Raw genomic sequence first — 27,851 nt, 5'->3', positions numbered from 1 at the left:
TCATGACAGAAGGCAAAAGTTTATGATCTTCAACAGACAACTTCAGCCTGGATGAAGCTATAGCACTACAGGTAGTGTCTCAGCCTGTGAGTCTGAAGGTTGAGAGTTTGATTCCTGTCAATGGCGATAGGTTGAGCTGTCTGTTTCTCTCTGGCTCTGGTAGGTGGGTCATTCCACTTTACAATTGCATCGCACATGACTGCATCAAATAATGCATGTGCAATTTTTTAAGATAACATGAAATGCTTATTTGAGAGTATGTTTTTACAATGTGTGACATACTTCATTGTGAAAATAGCCGATCTACAATCAAACAACATCTTGTAGATCGGCTACTTTCACTAGTTCGTTCTAAGGAGACAAAAAAAATCTTTATTGCTAAATGGTTTGTGAACCAGTGATCTAGAGTAGTTCGGGACACAGAGGCTTGTTTCATAATGGACGGAAATAATTATAGATGTCAACAGATACCGTCAGGGAAGCCATATATCTAGCTCAATGAGAAGAGAGGCAGCCTGTGAGTCCGTAGGTCACTAGTTCGATCCCTGACCCTGACAATGTATTGAGGTGATCATGATTTGGCTTTCACATAGTGTTTCTTGAGGATAGACTTAGGCGTTGTTTTACTGAGGTTAGTGTTAGTGAGGGTTTAAAATGCTCATTTGTTAATTTTATGGTATAAGTCTAATTATAATACTACAATTCATTTGTGTCGTCTAGATGAAATACAAAAATATTTTCATGTGAAATCAACTGGTTGCATTGCATCCATGTTGATAAAAGGTAGTACTTTAGTCAATTAGAACACTACAATCTAATATTTAATTCAGACAATGTGAAACCACATGTTGCTTTTCACTTGGTACAGTAAGTAGCTCAACAAGTTCATGACCCAGTTCAAGTCCTGGGTAATGTGGAATAGAAATCTCAATGCCTACTCAGGCATTGTGTTGTGTGGATTAGAAACACATGATTGAAGAAATGTTTCCATTCTCTTTATAGTTGCCACAATTCACTCTCTATTGTTTTCTCTTTCTCTCTTTCTGGTGATTTATATTGCATTTGGTGTGACAGTGGTGTAAGTGGAGCTTAAATCTACAATATAGACACAATCAAAGAGAGGGTTTGAGGTCAAAGATACACTTTATTTAATACAAACATTAAGAGAATGAGAACACTAAAATGCAAAACTGAGGAAAAACAAATATTGATGGTAAAACGAGAAGACATTGTTCAGGGTGGACAGGTGTAAAATGTGTAATTTTAAAATGTAAAAAAAGGAAGAAAAATCTTGCTATCATTAGGCACAATTTGGATGGTGACATTAGGGGGTAACATTAGCCAAAAAATAGCATATCTACAAATTCACTCGTCATTCAACGTTTAATGACAGGCTGTTGCTGTCATCAAAGGTCATGACTTAGACCTATGTAGGTTTCCATCGTAGGCCATATTTTGAGGGAGGCCGGGCATGTAACACCATGCTCTCCATCAATATATGCTAACTACTAGGGAACCAGTTAGATAACTTAGAACCAAAAGGAACGTATTAGTTCCCCCACTCAAATGAGGGCTTAAATGTTAGTAGATAAAGTGGAACCGAGGATATCATGTGGGAAACGAATGGAGCAGAAATTAACTACCACGCTGCCTGGAACGTGACATATCATGGAGCCTTAGGAAGGAAGAAGCCTACACATACATACAGCATATCGTCAGATGGTTGCCATAATTTCATGTTTCAGAACCATAGGACCTGGGAGCCCTTTTGCGATAGTCTTTTTCCAGAGTCCAGTGAGCGGTCAAAAACTTTAGTCTCTGGGAGTCGAGACCTCCCAGAGTGCCGGAGCTGCAGAGGAGAGTGTCCCGGGGGGAAAACTCTACCAGGGTCTTGGTGGGAGAGATAGTACGATGGGTCTGCGCCCAATACATTCTCCCATTGAGGAGTAGCAGAGAGGAGAAGCAGGAAGAGAGTGAGGCAGGAGAAGCTTGCTCTCTTTATAGTTGGGGCCGGTTGACCCACGGTGAGGGAGGCCCCCACCTTCCTTGGGGGCGGCTCTATGGTTCTCAGTGTAGTTACACTGTACCATACTTAGTTCCAGTGAATGATAGTGACTCATCGTCCGTTCATTGATGGCGCATCGTCACTTAGTCTTTTTGGGCTTCTTATTGCACGTGAAATCAAAAATGCAATTCAGGCATATCTTGCATCATATACATTAGGTTAGGTTTGTTAGTAAATGACTCAAAGCAGTGTGGCCTGGATTTGTTTTAGACACACATGGAGGGTCCTTTCATTTCACACGGCTGTGGGCCTATTTGTGAAGTTTTACTCCGGAACCTTCTAATAGTACATTTGAGTATTTTGAAATCACAATGACTTTAGATATCAAGCATGACAGGCTTCAAATGAAATAGAAGGCAGGTGAACATCACAGTGTACTCGAACAGAGCAAAATAGCATTTGGGAACCCCAAAGTTCTTCTTAGTGTGTTGGGCCTGGTATTGGAAACAATGTACTTTAAAGTCACAGCACATATTCGGTGAGCAGTTTCCTTGGCATTCAGTGTTTCCCATTGTTCCTAGGCGTAATCGCTGAGCCAGTGAAATTGGTATGTGTGTGCATGTGAGATGGTATGTCTCCATTTCCTGCATGTCATAAATAACTTCGGGCTCCCCCATTTACTTCCAGAGAGGGGGGGGAAGCTGGAGACAGGGAGAGAGCATAGTGGACTGTTGTGTAACTGCATATCTGGTTGACCGAGGCAGCTACATTCCTTCCCTTCCTTATCTTTATGGCCCGATCTGTGAGGGTCTTGCCTCAGAGTTCGGGGGCCCCTGGGGTGAAACTGTGGTCAAATGTCAACAATTGACTTGCTTCTGGCCCTCTGTGAGTCATCTTGTGGGGGGGGGGGCCCGATATAATTTTAATATCCAAAAATGAACGTATCTGCATAAGTCCAATTTTGGGGTGGTCTGATATTGCACATTATTGGCTTGCTATGATCACTACATTATCAACGATAGATTTTTTTCCAAGGGGCGGTTACAAAAAGATCCAAACGGACTCTATTGGTTAGACCTAAACCAATCAGAACAGTGCTTCCTTGTACGTCATTGCTCCAAATAAGGTGATAAACCCGTCCACATCTGGATACTGGGCCCTGATTGGTCCCTCACGACTTCGGAGGGAGAGAAATGAAATCTCTATTGAGGGGGGCCAGACATAATCTGCCGAGGGCTAAAGTGCGATGCAATTTTGCAAAGGTAGATTCGTCTGGAACCAGGCTATGACAGCTTGCCTATCAAATAGATTGCCAGATATTATAAAATGATGGTTAAAAGTATCACAAATATCTGATTTATTTAAAACAACCCCACTTTCACTGCTAATCTGTGTCGGGAGAGAGGAGGCAGGCCTAGCTTTTAATGATTTTATGACCTTCCAGAAACTAGCCGCATTACCTTGTTGAAACTAGCTAAATAAAAATAAAAATGAACTATTTTGTACTGCTTATTTTGCTTGTTAAAGGCATGATTTTATTAAGACATGACAGCAATAGGGGTGGGACGATATGGAAATTTCATATCACGATAACTGTAGCCTGAGGCTACGAGCTCAATCCATGGTCTTGAAGGGCGGACCCAAACACAGCCGCCCGGATTTGTGCGTGGCTTCCTATTGCTTCACCAATCTATGTCCCCGCCTCCCCTCCCCTCCCCCCCTCGGCCTGTGCACGGAGCACGCTGACGTCACCAAATTTAGAGCGACGCCCCTCTGCACTCTGATTGGTTAGGAGATAACAAGGTCCAAGACCATCGTTCCTGCATGGCTCCCCCAGGCTTTTTTTCTTTTGTAACAAAAAAAAAAGCCTGGGTTTCCGAGGCTACGATAACTGTGGCCAAAAATATCACGATATACGATATTATCACGATATTAGCGCGTTGCTTATGAAATTCTTAAAAATGTTTTTGCATTTATTCATTAATTCTGATGAAAAACACGACTACATTATGCTATTGTTAGTCACATTTATTCAACATTGGGTTTGGACACAGGTTTCACTTAGAGCAAAGGTATTATAATATGTTACTCTCTACCTCCCCTACAGGCTGGTATTATAATATGTGACTCTCTACCTCCCCCTACAGGCTGGTATTATAATATGTTACTCTCTACCTCCCCCTACAGGCTGGTATTATAATATGTAACTCTCCACCTCCCCCTACAGGCTGGTATTATAATATGTTACTCTCTACCTCCCCCTACAGGCTGGTAGGGCCTGTAAATGGCCAATGGATAAGGATAAGGATAATTCCTTTTAACAGGTCGTTCATGAAAGTCCTTGCGGTCTTGTTTCCAATGAGAACCTGTGAGCAATTAGGGGTTAAGAGTCTTGCTCAGGGACAAATTTCATTTCATCGACACATATGCTGGCCTGGCCTGGAATCGAACCTGGGGTCACCAGGGCCTCTGGCTCCCTAGGCGGGCTCACTAACCACTCAGCTATGGCCGCCCCTGACAATCAAAAAGAAGGCCATCAAATAGAACGATGATTTTTAAGTCCACGGAAATAATTAATTTAACTTGAAGTTTAAGGATGATTTAATTTTAATATAGTACAAGAATAGTGTAACTATCTGTAAAATATAACCCAATTATTTCATAAAATTATGTATTGGGTTATAGCCTATTTGTCTCAATATTTCTCACATTCAGCACTGGACTTCACTGACTGTAGGGGTCACATTAATCACATTAGAATCACAGATTAGAGATTTTATGTATTTTCCCCTATTTTCTGTATTTTTCACTATTTAAAATATAGTATTTCTTAATTTTTAATAACCGACAGAGAGTCAGAGACAATATTTATCCTATATATGGTTCTGTATCAGCAATATGGAAAAAACGAGAATATCTCAATTAAAAATATATTTCATAGAATAACCGAATATCATTTTAAAAATGGTTATGGGGCAGTGTATATATTTATATAGCCCTATTTGCTCCAAGCTGTTTTTTAAATAAAATATAGACTGTTGGAATAGGGTAGAATGACTCCTGTTCTTAACGAATTACCAAGATTCAATGAGAAAAAATACTTCTTTAGAAAAATGACTGACGGGCTGGGCTGGGCCTAATTTGTCAATTATGGGTCGAGCCAGGCTGAAATATTTAGGGGATATGAAAGCTCTAGTTTGAAGTGCTCATGTGGCCTTATAGTCGCTTCTTTTTGTTTTCATAGACTGTGGTTGCTTATTTCTTGCCAAGGCTGGCAACACGGCTCATGGTCCAACCTGCGCTCTGGCCATTTAACATGGGGCCGATGTTTCGTTTCTAAGTCTAAGATTGCCTTTCAGTAAAACCACATTTGATAGACATAAATATCACCTACATATTACTGATTAGAGAGAATTTTATATTTTTGTAATCAGTTAATTATTTCCTGCATAATCAATGAATAAAACTGACGTGTAAAGTGGACTATTGCATTGCAGATGCACAAATTGTCTTTTTTAAATAGACTATCATCTTATATAAATACAATTGACACAATAATCTGCTGATTATAGTAAAATTAGAATCACAGAGATTTGTTGACAATAATAGCCTAGTAGAGAGAGGTGCGCACTTTGCGTCCTGTCTCCACAAAGCCAGTGCAGCGTCTGTGTGCACTACTGCACTTGGCGGGTGCTTTTAGAACCCACTGTCCCCCCTCCCAAAGCCGTACCCATGTGTGTGTGCAGAATAGCAATGTGGGAGATATACAGTAGCAACAACACGCCCACGGGCATGCCTCCACGAGCAAATAACGGTGTCGGCATAATGGGTGACGGGTAGAGCAGGTGCTAGAATAACATTTTGGGACAGGGCAGCTCCATTATCCGTATTTAACAGGTTTAGGGTAGGGTTTAGGCTGGAGGAGCTGCCGCTGAATAGCGCTCGTAGACTCAACGACGTGCATTCCATGTGAAAAAAAGCATGCCTCCATTTTGCCCGATGGTCCTGGCTAACGCCTGGGACGATAACATCTCTTACGTGAGTAACAATGGCGAAGTGATCGTGCATACAAAATGAGTCGTTTTCTACAGCGTAAAAAGAGTTATAGGGGTTTTAGAGAAGGAGATAGAACGGAAGCGGATGGGCGCCATGTTTTTTGACACTTTGATCCATCTGAACTATCCTTCTCAGAATCACCACGGGTGATTCCAGAGCTGCTCCAGCCCCTCCCGTGTGGAAAAAAATGAAAAAAACAAAGACACACCAAACACGGTTCAGACCGTGTTCGGCACCAAAGCGCCACTCTGTGAAAACACGGTTCAGACCGTGTTTGGCACCCGATGTGTTAACACATGAAGAGATAAAGAGATTGAGTATAATTGTGATTAAATTAATATGTTTGTAATACAGTTTTGACCTGGTAGCCTCCCTAGATGCAAATATGTTTTTAATTAAAGTTAATGGGGTCATGGACTCCTTCACCTAGATCTGTATTGTATAGGGCAATTACAATATGGAACACATTACCAACTATGATCACTGAAGCACTCAGTAAGGCAAGTTTTAAGAAACTCCTTTAAAGACCCTAAAAGTTAAAGACGGGGTGCCGTGATTTTCAGTGATCCCCCCCCCCCCCTAAAACATAATCATCAGGTATTATGGTTATACTAGGAGGAAGATTTTTTCAAAAAAGTGTACAGAAATTGTTAAAATTATGTTTTTATGTGGACACGCCTCCAGTTCATTAAGTATACCTGGTTCTCACCTTAGCACCTCCTCCACCACCTTAGCACCACCCACCTGTCCTAGTCCCTCCTCCTCCTCATGCCCACACCCATAGACATATAAAGGTAGACGCCTCATTCGGCTCTGAAGCGTCTGTATCTCGGGCGCGCTTCCTGCTTCCGCAGGGCTGCCGTGTGCGTCACACACGCGGAAGTTCGGTAGGCCAATCAGAGGCAGGTGCACGTGGGGGCGGGTCTTTTTGTAACCCAGCTCTTAACCCAGCTCTTAACCCTTTGAGAGGCAGCAGCTGACAGCTGTGCGCAGCATCTAGTTAGTTGGAACTTGGCAAACTCCACACTCTATTTGTGAAATTCAAATAAGAGACTGGTCCTTTTTCATATCAAGGTCCATTATTTATTCAGCATTTGAGTCACGGAACACCGTTTGATAAGCTTTAGCCTCTCACACCCAAAACGTAGAATATGTTATCGTTCGATAAGCTGTTGTAAAAATAACAATTGTTTACGTTCTCTAATTGTGTACTTGTTTAGTAAGTAATGCAGATGTTTAACAATTTGACTCTTGACAGTGTGAAATGTTATACTCAAGATTTAAAGATCTATAAGGGTCCATTTGGTTATTATCAACTCTCCATCATTTAGCTGGGTACCACCTGGAACCCCCTCAATGACCACTGGTGGTTCCCGGACCACTGGTTGAGAACCATTGCACTGACAAGTCCTGGAAAAGACGCACTGTGATTGGCCAGTAGTCAACGCACTGTGAGCGCTGTGATTGGCCAGTAGTCACTTTGAGTGACAGGTTCCCTGCGGAAGACGGAAGAGCCGCCGTGTATTGCGATACAAGTCGCCCCAATGAACTGCAGAGGCCAATGAGGTATCTAGGTTTCTAATATCTATGCCCACACCTGTTGTGTTATGATAATGAGGGGGAAGGTATGTTTTTATTATGTCTGTAAAGCGCTGTTTCTCTATTGGCACGTTTGACCCTCAAGGTTTCAGCCTCCAGGTAGAAACTCAAAATAGTCAGAGAAGACATAAAACACCATAAAAACACCACCAGGGGGCTTAATGAAGTTCTATTAACCTCATAGACACATGAAAAACTGAAAAAGTGCAAAACCATGGCACCACCTCTTTAATTAACTGACCTGAATAACCTCGATGGAATGTACTTTGATGGATTGTTCATGCTTAGTTTTTACTCAACTTTTATTGTCTTGAAATGTTTTAGTAAGACTGTACATGTTTTTATTGTGTTGCGTTACATGTGATATGTATTGTTATGTTTGTTGTGGACCCCAGGGAGAGTGGGATCTGAATGCATAAAGATTAAAGAGGGCAGTGTAGGAAAGGAAAAGTAGTTTACTTGCCCTGGATAGATGAAAACTGTAAAAACCTAATGAAGAGCAGAGACCAGTTATTGAAGCAATCATTCAAGTCTGGCCTGACCACAGATAGACAGCAATTTATACACGTCAGACATCAGGTAATACATTTTTAATCATTTTACATCAGTGTTATTAAGAGTGCAAAGGGAAATGGAAGAAAGGTTTGGCAATTCAATGATAAACTATTAGGCAGACAGAACAATCAAAACCGTAATGAGCTGCTACTAAATATTAATGGTACAGGTGAAAGATCCATATACCCTAGCATAAGTTTGATGTATTTTTTCTTGAACTCGGTTTGTGATATTACACAACTTTTTAAACCGTTGTTGAACCACTTTCTATCCAGCCCTATTAATAGTGAACAACCTGTTTTAAACCTAGAACAAATCTCAGAGGCCGAAGTAGCAAAAACATTATTTTACAGAGAATATAATTTTCAAAAATATCACAGAAGGCAGCATTAACCCATTGAAACCGTGAGGACTTCAAAAAAATTTGTAAAATACACAGACAATTAATTATCATTGAATTTCTGCTTCTACGTCTAGGTGGCACCTCGACCCATGATGGACTTCTTAGTGTTTCTCTCTGGTTTCAAAAGCATTATATAACACTTTGGTCCAAACAGTGCCATCAAAAGGCCAAAACTAGATGCTAAAATAGCAAATACCTCCACAACATCTGCATATTTGCCTGGAGAGCTGATATATGCTGGGATGAAGGCTATCCACACGGCACAGAAGATCAACATGCTGAAAGTGATTAATTTGGCTTCATTGAAGTTGTCTGGAAGATTCCTTGCCATGAATGCTAGGATGAAACTGAGGAGTGCCAGTAAACCAATATAACCAAGTAACACAGCAAAACCAACGGTTGATCCCACTTCACACTCATAGACTATTTTATCACTGTGGTATTGTGTGTTCTTATGAGGAGTTGGTGAGGCAGACACAAGCCAGGCTGTGCAGATTATTGCCTGGATGGAAGTAAGAGCCAGAACTGTTCCTCTCTGCTGCATGGCACCGAGAAACTTCATAATGTCTGCGCCCCCAGGCTTGGAGGCCTTGAACACAGCCAACACCACCATAGTCTTTACCAGGATACACGAGACACACAGCACAAAGCTGATCCCAAATATTGCATGCCTCAGCTGACATGTCCAGAGTCTGGGACGACCAATGAACAAAAGTGAGCACAAGAAACACAGTTTGAGTGACAACAAAAGTTGGAAGCTGAGTTCTGAGTTGTTGGCGCGTACCATGGGTGTGTCCCGATGATAGATGAAGATTCCCATGATAATAGCACAGCTAAGTGTGCCTAGCAATGAGACGGCTGTCAAGGAGATACCCAGGGCCTCATGGTAGGAGAGGAACTCCATGCTCTTAGGGACACAGTGGTCACGCTGGGGACTGGACCAGAAGTCCTCTGGACAACTGGTGCACTCTGTAGAGTCTGACAAAGAGTAAAAGTTGCTATATCCTACTACCTACTATTAGTGCAGTTGGAAATTTTGCTTCACCGGCGGCTGCTGCCGATGCTTTTCACTACTTTCCGCTACTTCAGCAGCCATTGTTTCAATATGTTGTCTTCCACAATAGTATAGTCTCTCTCTCACTTTTGCCCTCCCAAGGTTGGGGGGGCACCAAATGCTAAAGCACTTAAATTCCTTGCATTAAGCCAGCACTGGTCACTGGCTCAGGAGCCTGAGCCAAATCATTAAAGAATGCCCTGGTTACATCTGGGCCAAATGTTGTGCTTTTAGACACATTTGAACGAAAGAAGAGCCCGGACTGTTGGTATATCGATCTGAAAGCTTATGTTTTACTGATTGATAGATTGATTGATTGCTTGATTGATTGTATACTTTTGCAAAAAAGAAAGCACAAAAAGTACAGTTCTATGCAAAAGGATGCTAAAAGTAGGGATGGGTATCGTTGGGATTTTTACGAGTCTGGTTCCGGTTCCGGTTCTGCTTATCGGTTCCGGTTCCTAACGGTTCCATATTTCGGTTCCAAAATGGTAAAAAAAAAAGAAAAGAGGTCAAATGTTTATTTGATAGGGCGAAAGGCCGAAAACCGAATGGCCGAAAATGTGTATTATTTTTAAATATATATATACATTCAAATAAATACAAATTGTACCATTGCTGTCATGGCTATGCCTCTGTTGTAGAGCTACATGATTATGGCCCAGGTACGATTCCAGGCCACGCCAGCATATGTGTCGATGAGATGAAATTTGTCCCTGAGCAAGACTCTTAACCCCTACTTGCTCACAGGCCCTCATTGGAAACAAGCCCGCAAGGACTTTCATGAACGTCCTGTTAAAAGGAATTATCCTTATCCTTATCCTTATATGGCAAAACTTATCATAACTTTAATTTGTCTATATATTGAGATCAGTTATTTAAAACATATTTATTCATTGTGTAGAATTATTTATTTACTATTGTGTAGTAATAAAATACAATATGTCTCAATATGCGGGAAGAATGTGCCTGGGCTCTGAGAGAAGCAGCAGCTCTATACTCCTCCCTACAACGGTGTTTTACCGGATTTGTGATTTTTGATCAGATTGTGCTGTTTGTGTATGACTTCTAAACGCCTTTGTTTGAATGGCTTTTAGCGTGTCTAGGATAGATTCTAGGAACAGATATGCAGAACTGAAATTACATATGTACCCCATATGTACCCACCAGTACCAGTTTTACCCGGTACCCACCAGTTCTTATTCGGAATTTCCCCCCAAGCTAAAAGGATTAAACCCAAAAAAGCACTATGGCTTGTTTCCATTTGGGTCCTGTGTATTCAATTAATTGAAACATTTAACGACAAACACTAATACACAATACTATGCAAAACATCATAATAAAGGAGTAGTAATCAAAAAGGAAAATATGTTCAGTAAACAGTTCAGGGGGCATCTCTGTAACCTGACTCCGCCAAATGGAAGAAGCTTGCGACACACTTGTTTCACAGCGTACTTCCATCTGAGACTCCGGTAGCAGAATCGATGCAAGACAGCGTTTCATTTTTTCAAGCTACTTGGCAGGTGATTGGATGATCCCGCCCCTAGCAGCCGCTGATTGGTTCGTACACGCAGCGACCGGGTAGCTTTACTCCCTGAGCGATCCCATATGCAGGGTGTATTGTGAAACTCAAGACCGCCCCCATCTGGCTGAGTCAGGTTAGCATTTCTGGTGATAGGCTTGGACTTTTTACAGCTTTACAACTCTTTTGTTATAGCTCTAGATATGAAGTAACAGTTGCAGTCCCAAGTCTCTAGTCTTCTAGTAGTTTGGGTGTGGAACTAGTAATGTAAACCGACCGGTCTGAATGGACTAGTAATGTAAACCTACCAGTCTGATTGCTGATCTCTCCCTCAGAACAAGCAATGCAGTCAAAGCAGCAGACAGGTTCTCCTTTCCTTCTGGCCACACGGGTTCCAGGGGAACAGCTCTCACTGCACACTGACCGAGGAGGCTACAGAGGAAAGTAACAACGATCAGTTTCAGTCTAAACTCAATTACATTCACATCATGAGCTCTACATGAGTTATTTTAGAAAGCTGAAATTACCTTTTTGGATTCAAAGTTCCAGGAGATTCTGTCTTCATCAAGGAGGAGTTTTTCATCTCCGGAGGCTGACTTACTGACCACACCTACATTGTGAATCTTTGTGCTTCCATCAGGAAGCCACGCCCAGTTCAATATATCAAAGATTGGTATAGCATCACCATTCTCATCAAATGAAACAGGATCACCAACAGATGTGGTGAAGTTGACCTTTTCCAGGTAATAGAGAAGCTAGAAATAGTGATGAGCAGAATCATGAAGAGAAAGAGAATTAAAAAAAACTACTTAAGGGCCCTATTTTGCACCCAAGTCATGCTACCCACTATTTGGGGATTTAGCATTGCACAAGGGGCGTTCCTGTGGCCGAGTTGCCACCAGCCTTATCACTAAAACACCTGCGCTACCCCTTACATCACATAGGTGTGGTTTGGGTGTTACATTAATAAAAATCAGCGTGCCAGATGTCATTGCCTTTCAGAGCTGGCTGCCCTATGCCTTATGCTCAGTGCTAATGCTCTCTCCATCTCAGTCCGACATTGATTGCCTTGGAATAAAATATTTGAAATACAGAATTATCACTCACACACATTGCTGGTTACAAAAAATGAAAACAATCACTTGTGTTCTAGATCACTTAAACTGAATGGTCTGGTGTTGTTATAGCAAACGCAGATCAGATGACAATTTGTCTGTCTCGCCCCAAAACACGCTCGTCCGGGGTCAAATCCAGTGAGCTCGGGATGGTCACCACCAGCTATTCGTAAACGCAACCTCAGTAAAACTATGCCTAAACCTAACCTTATTCCTAAACGTAAACTCAGTAAAACTATGCCTAAACCTAACCTTATTCCTAAATTTTACCTGAGTAAAACTATGCCTAACCCAGTACCCTAAACTTATTCATTACCTTAACCTTAGTAAAACAAAACGAGGATACAAGAACCGCTGAGGGCGAGCGGTCCACAAAAAAAATGGGGCGAGTTTGTTTTGGGGTGACTTTTCCGGGTACCTTATTGAGGTTCTTATGTAATGTCGGACACATCCCGACGTTTGCATCATAAGCTGTGTTCTTAATGGCTGGGGTTTAAACAGCCATGACTGCAGTTCCCAGCATGCTAAACTTCCCAAACTTAATAGGTGCTCTTAGACGACCAATTGGGACAGCCTGTAATTGCTTAAGCCCCGCCCCCTCTGTGTTTCTTCTGGCAGGGCTTTAAACAGCCATAACTCCAATCCCCAGCATTATAAACGCCCCAAACTAGGTACTGTAGGTGCACTTAGACGGCAAATAGGGACGGGCTGTAATTGCTTGAGCCCTGCCCTCTCTTTGTTCCTATTGGCTGGCCTTTAAATAGCTAAAACTCCAGTTCCCAGTATGCTAAATGCTTCAAACTTAGAGGGTGGTCCCCCAGACTTCAAACTTCCGGTGTTTCCTTATTATGTCCGGTTTGTTGGGTTGCCTAGAAATTTCACCCAAACACTCTCTGAGGGGTGTGGAGTTCAATGGTGCAACCCGAAAGTGGATCTGTTCACTTCCAGTTTTACCAGGAAGTGATCGTAGACCCCTACCTCCTGAACATAAGGTTGCACAGGTATGACAGTGTACTTGGGTGCTGCAAGTGCATTGCTGCGTGGCAGCAGTGTTATAGCAGTGTTTAAAACTTAAAATGTCTTTACTTCGGTGACCATTGCTCTTTTCAACGTAACATAGGACTAGGTTTGAAGGCCACATAGCAGCCTGAAAATCTAGTCCTTCAATACAGAATCTAGAATCTTGAATCCAACTAGAAACATTTAAGGGTTAGCTTAATTAATATCCCACCTGCCATGGCTGTATTGTCTGCAAACTGTCACAGCCGTGCCCAGTGAAAGGCCCTCTTCCTGGCACACATTGCGACATGTCATGGAGGGCATGGGCCAGAGCATACACAGCCTTGTACACATTATACTCTGCCCTGAGGTCAGACACATCCAACAGGGTAGTTTCTGCTGTTCCTAGGTCCTCTAGTCCAGTACACACCCTTCCACCAGCATCCACCCACTCTGACGGAAGGGGTGCAAATTTACACTGAAATGTGTGCTCCCAAAACTGCCTTACCTGAAGAAACAACAATAAATAAAATAAAGTATGTCATTTAGAAACAAAAGCTTAAATACCAAATTAAACAAAATACTCACTATGTTATCTTCATGGTTGTTGTCAGGATGTATTTTTAACAGGAAGTCCTTGAGACCCGATATTTCTCCACGACGAATGGCAAAACCCAGGGTGCCTCTCATGTAGGGCAGGTAGTGAGGAGCCTGGAGATCTCGGTCTGCCCACCAACCTGAAGTGGCAGGTAAGATCCATTGCAGACCCGTTACATTCTGCTTTACCACCTGGAAAAAACAGGATGCCTTTCCTTCAATACATTCTCATTATAGATTCCTTCGAATTATGAATCCCTAAATTGACATGTATCACAACACAAACCTCCGCCATGACATTATATATATATATCCCATATCCAAATACAATGACCACACGAGCTGTGGACGTCTTCATCACAGTGACAATCCTCTGGAGTTTAACCAGGTCATTCTTAAAGGGCAGAGCCTCTGAATAAGCCACACAACCCAGACCAGACTGGTCCAGGTCAGACTGGAATATTAGGGCAGCATCACGGCCTCCATCATCATCACTAAACAACAGTCCTACCCAGGTCCACTCAAACCACCTCATAGTCTGGAGTATAGCTCGCACCTGATTGGTTAAATAATGGAGGGATAAGTGTTTAGGTTAGATTATTCACATGGTGGTAAATCAGTGTGTGGAACATGAACTACTAGATACAAACACGTCTATTGTGTGTACAAGTTTACCTGGAAGGCAAAACTTGGTATTGTTCTAAAGAAGGATGGGAACTGAGTCAGGTCACTGAGACAGGAGCAAGCAGCATAGTAACTTATCTGAAAAAACAAAACAAAGCACAAAACATCTGTTCTGTAATGTACTAGATCATGGGTGTTCAACAGTGGGTTTACTTCAGGGGGGCCGGCAAATCTTTGTGTGATTTTCTTGCCCTTTGTAATCTCATTCCAGAAAGCAAGTGGATCACAATGTGCTGTTTTAACACAAACACTCTACTCTACCCTATGATCACAATGTGCTGTTTTAACACAAACACTCTACTCTACTCTATGATCACAATGTGCTGTTTTAACACAAACACTCTACTCTACCCTATGATCACAATGTGCTGTTTTAACACAAACACTCTACTCTACTCTATGATCACAATGTGCTGTTTTAACACAAACACTCTACTCTACCCTATGATCACAATGTGCTGTTTTAATGTGCTGTGTGTGTGTGTGTGTGTGTGTGTGTGTGTGTGTGTGTGTGTGTGTGTGTGTGTGTGTGTGTGTGTGTGTGTGTGTGTGTGTGTGTGTGTGTGTGTGTGTGTGTGTGTGTGTGTGTGTGTGTGTGTGTGTGTGTGTGTGTGTGTGCGTGCGTGCGTGTGTGTGTGTGTTTAGGGTGTTGCTGAAAATTTTCTCTTTTGCCCGGCTACTGCCCTGGTTAAAAACAGACTAAAAACTTCCAACACAGATGCATTGAGCTCTGACCTTTAGAAAACCTGCTTCACACTCCATTCACAACCTGCCCTCTCTGCTCTGCTAAAGGAAATATCATCTCTGTCGGTTGAAAACCTTGTTTGTCCAAAACTGTTACTTTCCATTTTCACTTTAAACAAAACAAAGAAATAATATAAAAAAAAGCATACCCACAAGCTTACAACGTGTCAAACTGTGATGTGTTGTGACCTCGGCTATTTTTGTTACTTTAGTCTAACACTGTAGTATGACGAAATAGGGCATTAAATACAAATAAAAGAGAAAACAAACTAAATTAAAAGTTGAAATATGGAGACAGCAACGATTATGTTCCATGTCTTTCAAACTGCAAAAAAGACCAAATATATTATTTATCATATTTCAGATTTTGCAAATAGCCAAGTAAACAACATTAATTATACATAAAATAGGCCATGGTAAAAGGGGATTCAAGTAGGAAACTTACCATGGGCACTCTGTACAGACCTAACATTCTAGAGATGGCAATAGAAATTTTTGAGGTAGAAGGACCCACAATTCCGATCACTGGAGGAGACCCGACACAGCCTTCATCCAGTGTAAACTGCTCCTCTCTCCCACTGATCAGTGACATCGCTGCACGGAATCCAACTCCAAGCGTGAAACAGGTGTCATAGACACTGTATCCCAGAGTCACATTGGGCAGCAGGCTGGGGTTTCTGTTGATCTCATTGACGACAAAAGCAATGGTCTGGACTCCTTTGAACCCCTTGACGGTAAAACTAACACACACAATTACACTGTAACCTTGAATACCATTGCTGTCAAAAAACATACATCTCCATATTGAAAGGTTTTAAGTTATTGTTCAATAAATGAATGCCTTACTTTGTCTTACTACAGGGTCACACAAACATAGCGAACTAGCTGATCTACAAGCTCACAAGACATTGGACCACAACACCTTGTGAGCTTGTGGATCATCTAATTTAGGTATTTTTTAAAAGTAACTTTTAAAGGTTTAAAGGTTTCCACCTGACAGCAACTATGTACATTTGTAGAAATATACAAATCAAATAATCCTGGTTCTATCTATCAAAACAAGGTCAGTGTTCTCTTGCCTGCTAGTTGTGATACTTACTGACGGCAAGAAGGCTCCTGTTGCTTGGAGGTAAAAGACAGCTCAGGGAACACAGAGGAGATGTGTAAGGGCATCAAAACACCCAGAAGCACATCTCCAGCCTTGTACAATCTGTTGAGATTAAACTGTGCCTGTAACTCACAAGAAGAGGAAGATGAGGAAGACAAAGGAGAGAATGAAGAGAATAATATCAAGCATGAAAACAGGTGTATGTCTAGAGAAACCCTCATGACTGTCCTCCTCTGGCTAACACCCCCCTCCCTTCTCTAAACCCATTGTCCAGATGGTAAGTTTTATACACAGTGCTGTGCCATCCCCTGTTCCACCTTATGGCATTACGTAATCCCTGTGCCACCTTAAGGCATTACGTAATCTCTTACAACACCCATCTGAGCAGAGACAGAAGTAGAGGCAGGGCTTAACATACATTAACAATACTTTCATACATGAAAATATAAAATCACAGCCAGGCCCCAGATTGGGCCTCTCATCCACAACCAGTGGCGGATAGTAACTAAGTACATTTACTTGAGTTCTGTTCTTAATTATATTTTTGGAGTTCTATTTGTTTTTGCAAGCACATGACTTTTGGGCTACTACCTTCTATGTTGAGGAAAGACTTTCGCTTAAGAGCAGGTGCGTAGGCGAACAAGTGCACATCAATAATAAAAGAATACGGCCGCATACGCACACTGCCAAACTGCACGGTACAGGAGCACATTTATTTAAGGAGAAGCAACGTTTCGGTCACTGATGAGACATGAAGGCCACTACATTTCAAATAGAAATATTGGACTTTTGACTTCACTACATTTCTGGGAAGAGACCCAAACTTACAAAAAATACATTATGAATTACCCATTTCAGCCCCATTTAAAGTATAGTGAAAATAGCAGATCTACAAGCCCACAACATTTGAAAAGGTCTGACATTTTCAGTTTATCTACCTTGTCCAAAAACTACTTTTAATAAATGTTCTGAATTTCAATACACCAATGCATTGATGTTAAAAAGAAAATGTAGCCTACTTTTTAATGTGTACTTTTGAATACTTTTTTATTTACTTGAGTATATGCTTTGTCCACCACTGTCCACACCCACTCCAGCACCACCCACCCATGTCAATATGAACAACTTCAAATAATAGCTCTTGGCCTTAATCTTGTACGCAGTTGTTCGATGCGATGCGAGAGTACGCTCTAGCCAACACCAACTCGGGACTCCTGAATCGCTCTCCTATCTAACAGGGTCTGGAGCTCTACAGTGTTGTTAGCTAAGATGTCGCGCCGCAGTGCATCTACATAGGTGGTGCGCTTCTTGTCTTTCCTGGCTTTGCCCTGGGTTGGCTCCCATAGTGTCAGTTTGCTCGCCACTAGTTCCGGGTGCCTGACCCAGTGCCCTGCCAACCTCATCCTTCTCTCTCTGACCTCGTCTGTGACCCCGTGGCAGGTCCCCAGAGAGGACCATATTTCTGATGTGGTCCATCCATGTGACACCTAGTGCCGTAGTCTTTCAATAAAGTGACATGTTCCTGACAAACGGATATGGACATGACTGACATCATGGTACTGACCAGAGCCACTGGGTTACTATGAGTTGCGTCAATGAGGGGTCAGAAACACTACAGGTCACATATTGCCATCATGTGGTTCACGTAGCTCTAAATAGTTACAAGCGGATGATTTGAATCCATTGTTTTCTTTGGGAGCAGCTGTTTTGCAAGGGGAACATTTTCTCTCTGTCTGCCATGTTTTCATGCACCACATGGAATACCCTAACAACAGTCAAAACCTTCAAAACCGCTATAAAAGAGCACCTATCTGCAATTTGTAACTGGTCCCTGTAAAAGTCTAAGCTTAACACCAGAAATTTCCTAACCCTATTCCTAAACTTAACCTCAGTAAAACTACCCAGTGAGCCATAGTCGTCTATTAGACCTCTGTCTAAAACTGGGATATGGTCTAAAAGTGAAAGTTTTTTCAACGTCTATTCTTAGCCTAGACGTTGATTAGCTGTTTTTTAAGCGCCTATATTTAAACCGTTAATATTATAGACGTCATTTCAACGGCTATCAGTGATGCGCGGGTTGACCCGTAACCCGGCGCGGGTGGGTCGAGTCAGAATTTCAGAGGCAATTATGCGGGCTGCGGGTGAGCGGGTCAGCTGCTCTCACACGCAAAAAAGAAAAGAAAAATCACATGCTCTTGTTTTGTCTTTATTCCTAATAAGAATAAGAATAATAACAATAAAACAGTTTGAATACACTTGGGGATTATTTTCTAACCATGATTTTACAGAATTATAGGTACGAACCACGGGGCTCAACCCGGCCCGCAGGTCACGGGGCGGGTTGAGCCATAGATTTATATATGGGTTCGCGGGGCGGGTTGGGTTCCGTGGCGGGGCGGACGGGTCATGAAAAAACCCGACCCGCGCATCACTAACGGCTATGATATAGACGGTCTATATATAGATGCTTAAAAAACAGCTAATCAACGTCTAGGCTAAGAATAGGCGTTGAAAAAACTTTCACTTTTAGACCAATTATAACCCGGTTTTAGCCTAGCCCTTAGACGTATTTTAATAGTCTAATAGCCCCAAAAATGCTCAGTGGGTATGCCTAACCCTAAACATAATTCTAACCTTATCCTCAGTAAAACAGATACAAGAATACAAGAACCGCCCCAGCGTAGGGTCAGCGGAAAAAAATGGGGGCGAGCGTCTCTTGGGGTGAGTCTTCTGAAAGGTCTGACCGGCGTTTAGGTCCTCAGACCCTTTTGATGGGGAATTGATCATTTTAGGTAAACCTTATTCTTCTACAGGTCCTGGGCTTCTGAATCGGACATAAAATGTGGATCTGTACTCAAGTTAGAGTGATCCTGAGGTGGTTGCACCTCTTTACGGTAACCGGAACGCTCGCCCCAAAACACATGTTTTTCACGGACCGCACGCCCCAGCAGTATATTCTTGTTAAGGTTAAGGTTAGGAATGAGGTTAGGTTTAGGCATAGTTTTACTCAGATTACGTTTTGGAATACCTGGTGGCGACCGTTCCGAGGTCGCCGGATTTGACCAGGGGCAAGTGTGTTTTTGGGCGAGAGTAAATGTATTCCTCACTACGTATCTCGTACGGCCCATGGAATCACGTCCACATCTAATAACAAATCTATGGGGTTTAAAAGACCCTGAGAGAACATTCGTAACCTCAGCCCACTTGTTCAACATACATTTTATTATTTTAATCACATTGCACCAACTTCACTTCACGTGAATGGAACGAGAGATTGTAACACACGCACACACTCGTACACACTGTTCACTACTCTCTCTCTCTCTCTCTCTCTCTCTCTTCTCTCTCTTCTCTCTGCACCTCGACCAGCAAGCTGAGCACTTGAACTTGAACCTTGAACTTGAACCTTGACCTTGAACCTTGGCCTTGCCGTCATAATGAAAAGGGGTATTAGGGTACTTCTGTATGTTGTTCTCCTCATCCACTTTAGTCGTGCTCTGCCTATCAATGAATCTATAATCAATGTACATATGAATTAATATTACAAAGGTTTGAATCACCTTACAATAACCTGAATGTACATTTAGTTAACATACAATTAAAGGTATTAAACTGATACACTTTGACAATCTTGCAAAATAAACAGTTGAATCAGAAGAGCTGATTTAGCGAAGCATTGACCCATGTCTGTGTCTGTGTCTGTGTCTGTGTGTCTGTGTGTGTGTGTGTGTGTGTGTGTGTGTGTGTGTGTGTGTGTGTGTGTGTGTGTGTGTGTGTGTGTGTGTGTGTGTGTGTGCGTGCGTGCGTGCGTGCGTGCGTGCGTGCGTGCGTGCGTGCGTGCGTGCGTGCGTGCGTGCGTGCGTGCGTGACATCACACACACACATCACTCAGTCAAGTCATTTGGTGAGTTGAAGATGCCTTGGGCTTTACTCTTGTTTTCTCTCAAACCTTCTAACCAGGAGAGTGTTGTTTTCCCTCACACCTCCTCAGGAGAGTGACTCAGAGCTGAATGTCAGCCTGCTATCACCATAACAGTATATCATGGATTAAATAATAGGCTTTCAACAGGTGGTCCGTGGACCACTGGTAGGACGTGAAGGTATTGCACGTGGTCCCTGACCATGAATTTAGTCATGTAGGGAAGTGAAGATTTGTTATTGTCTCCGCCAGGCCGAAAGGCATAAGATAAAGTTGAATAAACATGACACCAAACTGTGGATATAATCGGCAACAGGAGGGACTGCTACTGTGCCTGGATGTCACGACACGTCTCCAATCTAACTTGTTAAACACACTACCGTACATTAATAAACTCACCAATAGTAAGCAAAGTAAAGTATTTACACACTGTAGTTATCACCATTGAATGTAGAGCCATGTTTTTGTCTGCTTTAAAAACAAGCAAAATTGGTACACAGTATCTCTATAGTCATGTGATCAACACGGATCTGTTCATATTCCATCCTCATTGGCTAAGGTTGGCTTCCAAAGTTTGTAGGATTGGTCCGTTTTGAACAAAATGCCTCAAATCATGAACGCAGCTTGCGATTTCCGTGAAATTTCACACGCACATTACCACTAGGCCGAGGAAGAAATGGCACCCTTTTCACATTGGCCTGTTATAGCGCCACCAGCAGGTCTAATTTAGCAAACACACATTTTTGGAACAAAAGCCTCAAATCATGAATGCAGTGTCCGATTGCCGTGAAAGGCCTAAGAAGAAATGACACCCTTTTCACATTGGCCTATTATACCGCCACCAGGAGGCCACAATAACGTACCTGACCTGGCGGAGACCTGTGGTCCGAGGAGCACTTTTTCTAGATGAAAATTAAAGCCCTTCAGGGTGATTATCACCCTGTCGGGCTTTAATTTACAATAATGACCACCTCCCCGTACATTATCCCTTGCATGGGTATGTGCGTGTCCCTATTTTGAGGAAGACATCCCTTTATTGGTCATCCCTCCCACTGTGGGTGTGTGAGTGGAAAGGCCCTTATTCTGGCATCCTTCAGATCTAAGGAATCATGACCTGAAAATATATTAAAGTAAAACAGGCTATGTTTACAAGTGTTTGTTCATGTCAATTACAAAATAAGGTTATCCAGTAAAACAATATAACACTTAAAATAGCTGTGTGTGTGTGTGTGTGTGTGTGTGTGTGTGTGTGTGTGTGTGTGTGTGTGTGTGTGTGTGTGTGTGCATCTGCGTGCGTGTGTGTGTGTGTGTGTGTGTGTGTGTGTGTGTGTGTGTGTGTGTGTGTGTGTGTGTGTGTGTGTGTGTGTGTGTGTGTGTGTGTGTGTGTGCATCTGCGTGCGTGTGTGTGTGTGTGTGTGTTTGTGTTTATGAAATAGCGCAAACAGGGTTGAAATATACTACAGGAGCGTGCAGGAAAACCCACCCTCAGCCAGAATTAGCCACTTATATCAGAATCAGTTTTATTGACACTTCCATAATACACAGGAGGCATACAAGGGAGCAAAATACCGTTCTCCACAACTCATGGTGCTTGTCACATTTAAAAAAAAACAGACACATTACATTGGGGCGGCAGTGGCTCAGGGGTAGAGTGGCCGGGTAGAGTGAACTGGAAACCGCAACGTTCCCGGGCTGGGGGGCTCCCCCAGAGTTAGTGTCAAAGTGTCCTTGAGCAAGACGCTGAACCCCTAATTGCTCCCGATGAGCAGGTTGGTGCCTTGCATGGTTTCCTCCGCCATCGGTGTATGAATGGGTGAATGTAATAATGCACAATCTATGTAAAGTGCTTTGGATAAAAGCGCTATACAAATGCACCATTTACCATTTACATTAAAAAGAGGCAAAGCCATTTAAAAAATTAACAAGTAGAGAGAGAGCAGACAACATCGGTAAAATAACTGTTGACCCATATGCAGGTATATGAAGGTGGTGGTCTCATTACAAGGACCTATGATTGGTCCCTCTGGTTACAATTGGAAAAAGCAATGAACTTTGAAATGAGTTAATGTGAGAAGCTGTTTACATGTTACCAGTGTCTACTTTACATCTTACCTACATTAAGCATTATGGTGTGGTGACCCACAGTGGGGAAAGACAGAGAGACATTTACCAGAGGACGTGTGCCTTTAAGAGCGAGGGTTTATGGTCTCTGCTGTGCGAGAAAAAAGGACGCTTCACCGGCGCGTTTCAATGTTGTAGCGCCCTGCTTCTAAATTCCGCCGTTTTTCCGCCGTTTTTTTCTTTTCTTCACGCCGTTTGGTACCCCCCACACCTAAGGTTGGCGCCCTGTGCTGCGCTGCTTTTATCCGTCAGATTGGGACGTTCACGGCATATTTTGCACCATCACGGTGCGTTCATCATCGGGTGACGAGTGCCTGTAACACAGCCAGCAGCGTGCTGCGTGTGAGTCGCGCGACTGAGTGTGTCTGTGTGTCAGGATTCGAGGTCACACTCACACAATCACGTGCAGCATGCGTCCCCTCCCCCTCCGCCTAATGGCTGTGTATGGGGCCGACGCGTGCTTTAGCGTGATTGTGTGAGCAAAATGCCAACTTTGAACAGGTACAACTCATGCCCTGTTTGACCTACAGCCATGAAACTTGGATACACATATGCGTCTCTTCATGCTGAACAACTTTCACCCTCTGACTTTTGACCTTTGACCTTTACATCTCCCACCATTTTGAATTATATGAAAAACAGTTAAAACCTATCTCCTCCTGGGATTTTTGAGTAATCTGCACGAAACGTTTTACACATGAACTTTGGACCTATGCCGACAAACTGGTGCAAAAGAGTTTCCATAAGTGAAAAAATTAAGCTTTAATGAGCCAATGAATATTGCAGTTTTATGACAATTATTCATCTGCCCCTAACACATACATGCAGACTCAATTTTTTTTGAAACTTTGCAGTAATGTTGAGGGTCATTCCAAATATCACTGAAACCAATCTTACTCCAATTGGTCAAAGGGGGGCGCTATAGCGATTTTTTGAAAATGCAAACTTTAAACAGGCAAAAGTCATGCCTCGTTTGGCCGACAGCCATTAAACCTGCTTACACATGTGCCTTGACTCATGAGGAACACATCTATCACGTTGACCAGTAAGCTCCGCCCTTAGATTGTCCGCAATTTTGAGCAGTTTGAAAAACACTTAAACCCAGGATTTTTCAGCTATTTGCGTGAAACTGTATCATCTGTTTCATCTATTTTTTTCACAGGTCTTGTCTGTTGGTCCAATGGCTTCTCCCTTAAGCAAGTGCCTCATGACCACAAGGTTGCTGGTTCAAGCCTCACTTGATGCACACTCATTTAAGTTGAATTGCAAAAAACATGACTGTATCAATGAATACATGTGCAAACGGTAAAAATAACATGAAATACTTATTTGAGAGTATGTTTTTTCAATGTATGACGTACTTCATTGTGAAAATAGCCGATCTACAATCTCACAACTTTTCAGATTGCAACGTTTTGTGAGCTTGTAGATCGGCTGCTTTCACTGGTTTCGGTTTTGAGAAGACATACAATTTCTCTATTGGTAAATGGTTTGTGAACGAGTGATCTTAGTATTAGTGTTAGTGTGAATTCTTTTTTCACTGGTCTGTTGGTCCAATGGCGTCTCACTTCAGCATTAGCCTCTGGATCGCAGGGTCGCCGGTTCAAGCATCACCTCTTGCTGGCTACTTTTCAATTGTATCGCACAAAACATGACTGTATCAATTAATGCATGTGCAACTGTTAAAGGTAACATGAAATGCTTCTTGGAGAGAGTATGTTTTTGCAATGTATGACTAACTTCATTGTGAAAATAGCCGATCTACAATCTCACAACTATTCAGATAGCAACGTGTTTCTGAGCTTGTAGATCGGCTGCTTTCACTGGTTCACTTTTATCTTCAACAGACAACCTCAGCCTAGACAAAGCTATAGCACTATAGGTAGTGTTGCAGCCTGTCAATCCGAATGTGTAGGGTTCGTTTCCTGTTAATGGCAATAGGTTGAGATGTCCAATCAATCCATTCTGCTTCCATGTCTCTCTCTCTTCAATCTATTATGTTTCCATGTCTCTCTCTCTTCAATCTATTCCGTTTCCATGTCTCTCTCTCTCTCTCTCTCTCTCTCTCTCTCTCTCTCTCTCTCTCTCTCTAATCTATTCCGTCTCTCTCTCTCTCTCTAATCTATTCGGTCTCTCTCTCTCTCTCTCTCTCTCTCTCTCTCTCTATCTCTCTCTCTCCATTCACTGGCCCCGTATTATCGCTGCTTGCAGCTATATAAATACTTGTTTTTCGCTCCCTCTCAATTCAAGGCTAATCTTAGTTCTGGCTTAACCGTGCGGTCGCTTTTTACGAAATTCGGCCATATGGTAGTGTTTCATGTAAAACAGTCAAGAAATTAATCTCACAGTCATTCGTCAAAGGGTGGCGCTATAGCACTCAATTGAAAATGCCAACTTTGAGCAGGTACAACTCATGCCCTGTTTGACCTACAGCCATGAAACTTCAATACACATATGCGTCTCCTAATGACTGACAACTTTCGTGATCTGACTTTTGACCTCTGACGTTTAGGTCTCCCACCATTTTTAATTATATGAAAAGCAGTTAAAATCTATCTCCTCCTGGGATTTTTGAGCAATCTGCACGAAACTGTTTACACATGAACTTTGGACCTATGCCGACAAAACTGGTGCAAAAGAGTTTCCATAAGTGAAAAAATGAAGCTTTAATGAGCCAATGAATATTGCAGTTTTATGACAATTATTCATCTGCCCCTAACACATACATGCAGACTCACATTTCTTTGAAACTTTGTGGTAATGTTGAGGGTCATTTCAAATATCACTGAAACCAATCTTACTCCAATTGGTCAAAGGGGGGCGCTATAGCGATTTTTTGAAAATGCAAACTTTAAACAGGCAAAAGTCATGCCTCGTTTGGCCGACAGCCATTAAACCTGCTTACACATGTGCCTTGACTCATGAGGAACACATCTATCACGTTGACCAGTAAGCTCCGCCCTTAGATTGTCCGCAATTTTGAGCAGTTTAAAAAACACTTAAACCCAGGATTTTCCAGCTATTTGCGTGGAACTGTATCATCTCTGTGATCTCTTTTTTTCACAGGTTTTGCCTGTTGGTCCAATGGCTTCTCGCTTGAGCGCGTGTCTTGAAACCTCAAGGTCGACAGTTCAAGCCTCACTTGATGCAGACCTCATTTAAGTTGCATTGCACACAACATGATTGTGTCAATTAATGCATGTGCAATTGTTAAAGTAATACTAGGTAACGTTTTCAACAAAACTAAAGTTAAATTGTATATCTTTTGCGAGTGGCAAAAGTTTCACAACACCCACTCCGTGAATTTCACCCCCGGAAGCCTTTTATTTATATATTTTCTATTGAACGTGTACGGGGGGGACTTTCCCGGGAAAATGACGTTCCTGGCCAACGTCATGACGTCGTGGCCGACGTCCTCAGGAACTACCGCAACGGTTTCCTGTTTGGCCAGGAACTACCGCGCTATTAACAAAAAGGAACCTCACGCTGATTTTAAGAGAATGTAGAATTGGGAGATCGAAAAAGAACAGAAAAAGAAAGCACAGCTCATGGTAACTAATGCTCCACTGGCTAAGAGAAACGATCCGTAGATAGTATAAAACAATTAAAAGATCGCTTTTTGAAACGCTTCCGGCTTCCGGTGAAAACGAATGGAATTCTGGGTAATCGAGGACTAGGGAAATTGTATGCAGTGACGGTAGTGACCAGCAGAGGTTGCTAAAAATCGTTATTTGTGATTTTGCATTGTACAACTTTAAAGATAACCTGAAATGCTTATTTGAGAGGGTATGTTTTTGCAATGTATGACATACTTAATTCTGAAAATAGCCGATCTACAATCTCAAAACTTTTCAGATAGCAACGTGTTTCTGAGCTTGTAGATCGGCTGCTTTCACTGGTTCAGTTTTATCTTCAACAGACAACCTCAGCCTGTACAAAGCTATAGCACTATAGGTAGTGTTGCAGCCTGTCAATCCGAAGGTTGAGGGTTCGATTCCTGTTAATGGCAATAGGTTGAGATATCCATTCTGCTTCCATCTCTCTTCAATCTATTATGTTTCCAAGTCTCTCTCTCTCTCTTCAATCTATTCCGTTTCCATGTCTCTCTCGCTCTCTCCCTCTCTCCCTTCAATCTATTCCGTTTCCATGTCTCTCTCTCTCTTCAATCTATTCCGTTTCCATGTCTCTCTCTCTCTCTTCAATCTATTCCGTTTCCATGTCTCTCTCTCTCTCTCTCTCTCTTCAATCTATTCCGTTTCCATGTCTCTCTCTCTCTCTCTTTCTTCAATCTATTCCGCTTCCATGTCTCTCTCTCTCTCTTTCTCTTCAATCTATTCCGTTTCCATGTCTCTCTCTCTCTTTCTCTTCAATCTATTCCGTTTCTCTCTCTCTCTCTCTCTTTCTCTTAAATCTATTCCGTTTCTCTCTCTTTCTCTTCAATCTATTCCGTATCTCTCTCTTACTCTTCAATCTATTCCGTTTCTCTCTCTCTCTCTTTCTCTTCAATCTATTCCGTTTCTCTCTCTCTCTCTCTCTCTCTCTCTTCAATCTATTCCGTCTCTCTCTCTTTCTTCAATCTATTCCGTCTCTCTCTTTCTCTTCAATCTATCCGTTTCCATGTCTCTCTCTCTTTCTCTTCAATATCTATTCCGTCCGTCTCTCTTTCTCTTCAATATCTATTCCGTCTCTCTCTCTCTCTCTCTCTCTCTCTCTCTCTCTCTCTCTCTCTCTCTCCCCCCCCCCCCCCCCCTTCACTGGCCCTGTATTATCGCTGCTTGCAGCTATATTTTTAGTTAAAATTCTGGCTGCCGCATTTTGAACAAGTTGTAATCTGTCAGTTGTTTTCTTTGGCAGGCCAGAGTAGAGTGCGTTGCAGTAATCAAGCCGAGAGAAAACAAAAGCGTGGATCAACGTTTTTGCATCGTCTAACGACAGATAGTCTCTAATTCGCGCAATATTTCTAAGATGAAAGAAAGCAATCTTGGTGACATGATTAATGTGTGTATTAAAATTCAATTCAGAATCGATAATAACCCCCAGGTTCTTTACTGTGGTGTTACTTTCTACAGCCAGGTTACCAAGTCTACTTGTTATTGATTCTCTCTGCTCACTGGAGCCAATTATGAGAACTTCTGTTTTATCCTCATTTAGCTTAAGAAAGTTCTCACTCCAGCATTTTATACTGGACAGACAGGTCAACAATGGGTCTAGAGCGCAGGGGTCGTCTGGAGCTACTGAAAGATACAGCTGGGTATCATCAGCATTTAGTTTAGCAAGGTGACGATATTGGGGGATTTTGGCAAAATTTTGGGAGGTGCTACCCACACGTTTAGCTGTGTTGCTTGCTTTTCGTTTTATCAACGATAAAAA

The 27,851-nt window shown here is 42.3% G+C and overlaps 1 protein-coding gene across 1 annotated transcript; it reads right to left on the bottom strand.

Annotated features, from left to right (window-relative positions):
* Nucleotides 1-8,688: 8,688 nt before the first annotated feature.
* LOC308092222 (extracellular calcium-sensing receptor-like) lies at nucleotides 8,689-17,899 on the bottom strand (the record flags this gene model as incomplete). Its single annotated transcript, XM_080438067.1, has 10 exons — nucleotides 8,689-9,596; nucleotides 11,503-11,626; nucleotides 11,722-11,949; nucleotides 13,541-13,816; nucleotides 13,897-14,097; nucleotides 14,234-14,461; nucleotides 14,581-14,667; nucleotides 15,779-15,806; nucleotides 16,433-16,563; nucleotides 17,840-17,899. The coding sequence occupies 10 exons, from the start codon at nucleotides 17,897-17,899 to the stop codon at nucleotides 8,689-8,691; spliced, it is 2,271 nt and encodes a 756-aa protein (XP_080294193.1).
* Between the last annotated feature and the right edge of the window lie 9,952 nt (nucleotides 17,900-27,851).

This window comes from Gymnoscopelus braueri, assembly GCF_963280865.1.
Source record: "Gymnoscopelus braueri genome assembly, chromosome: 9".
Lineage (NCBI taxonomy): Eukaryota > Metazoa > Chordata > Actinopteri > Myctophiformes > Myctophidae > Gymnoscopelus > Gymnoscopelus braueri.
The sequence above is the reverse complement of the archived record's forward strand: the minus strand, read 5'-3'. Positions and strand labels throughout refer to the sequence as shown.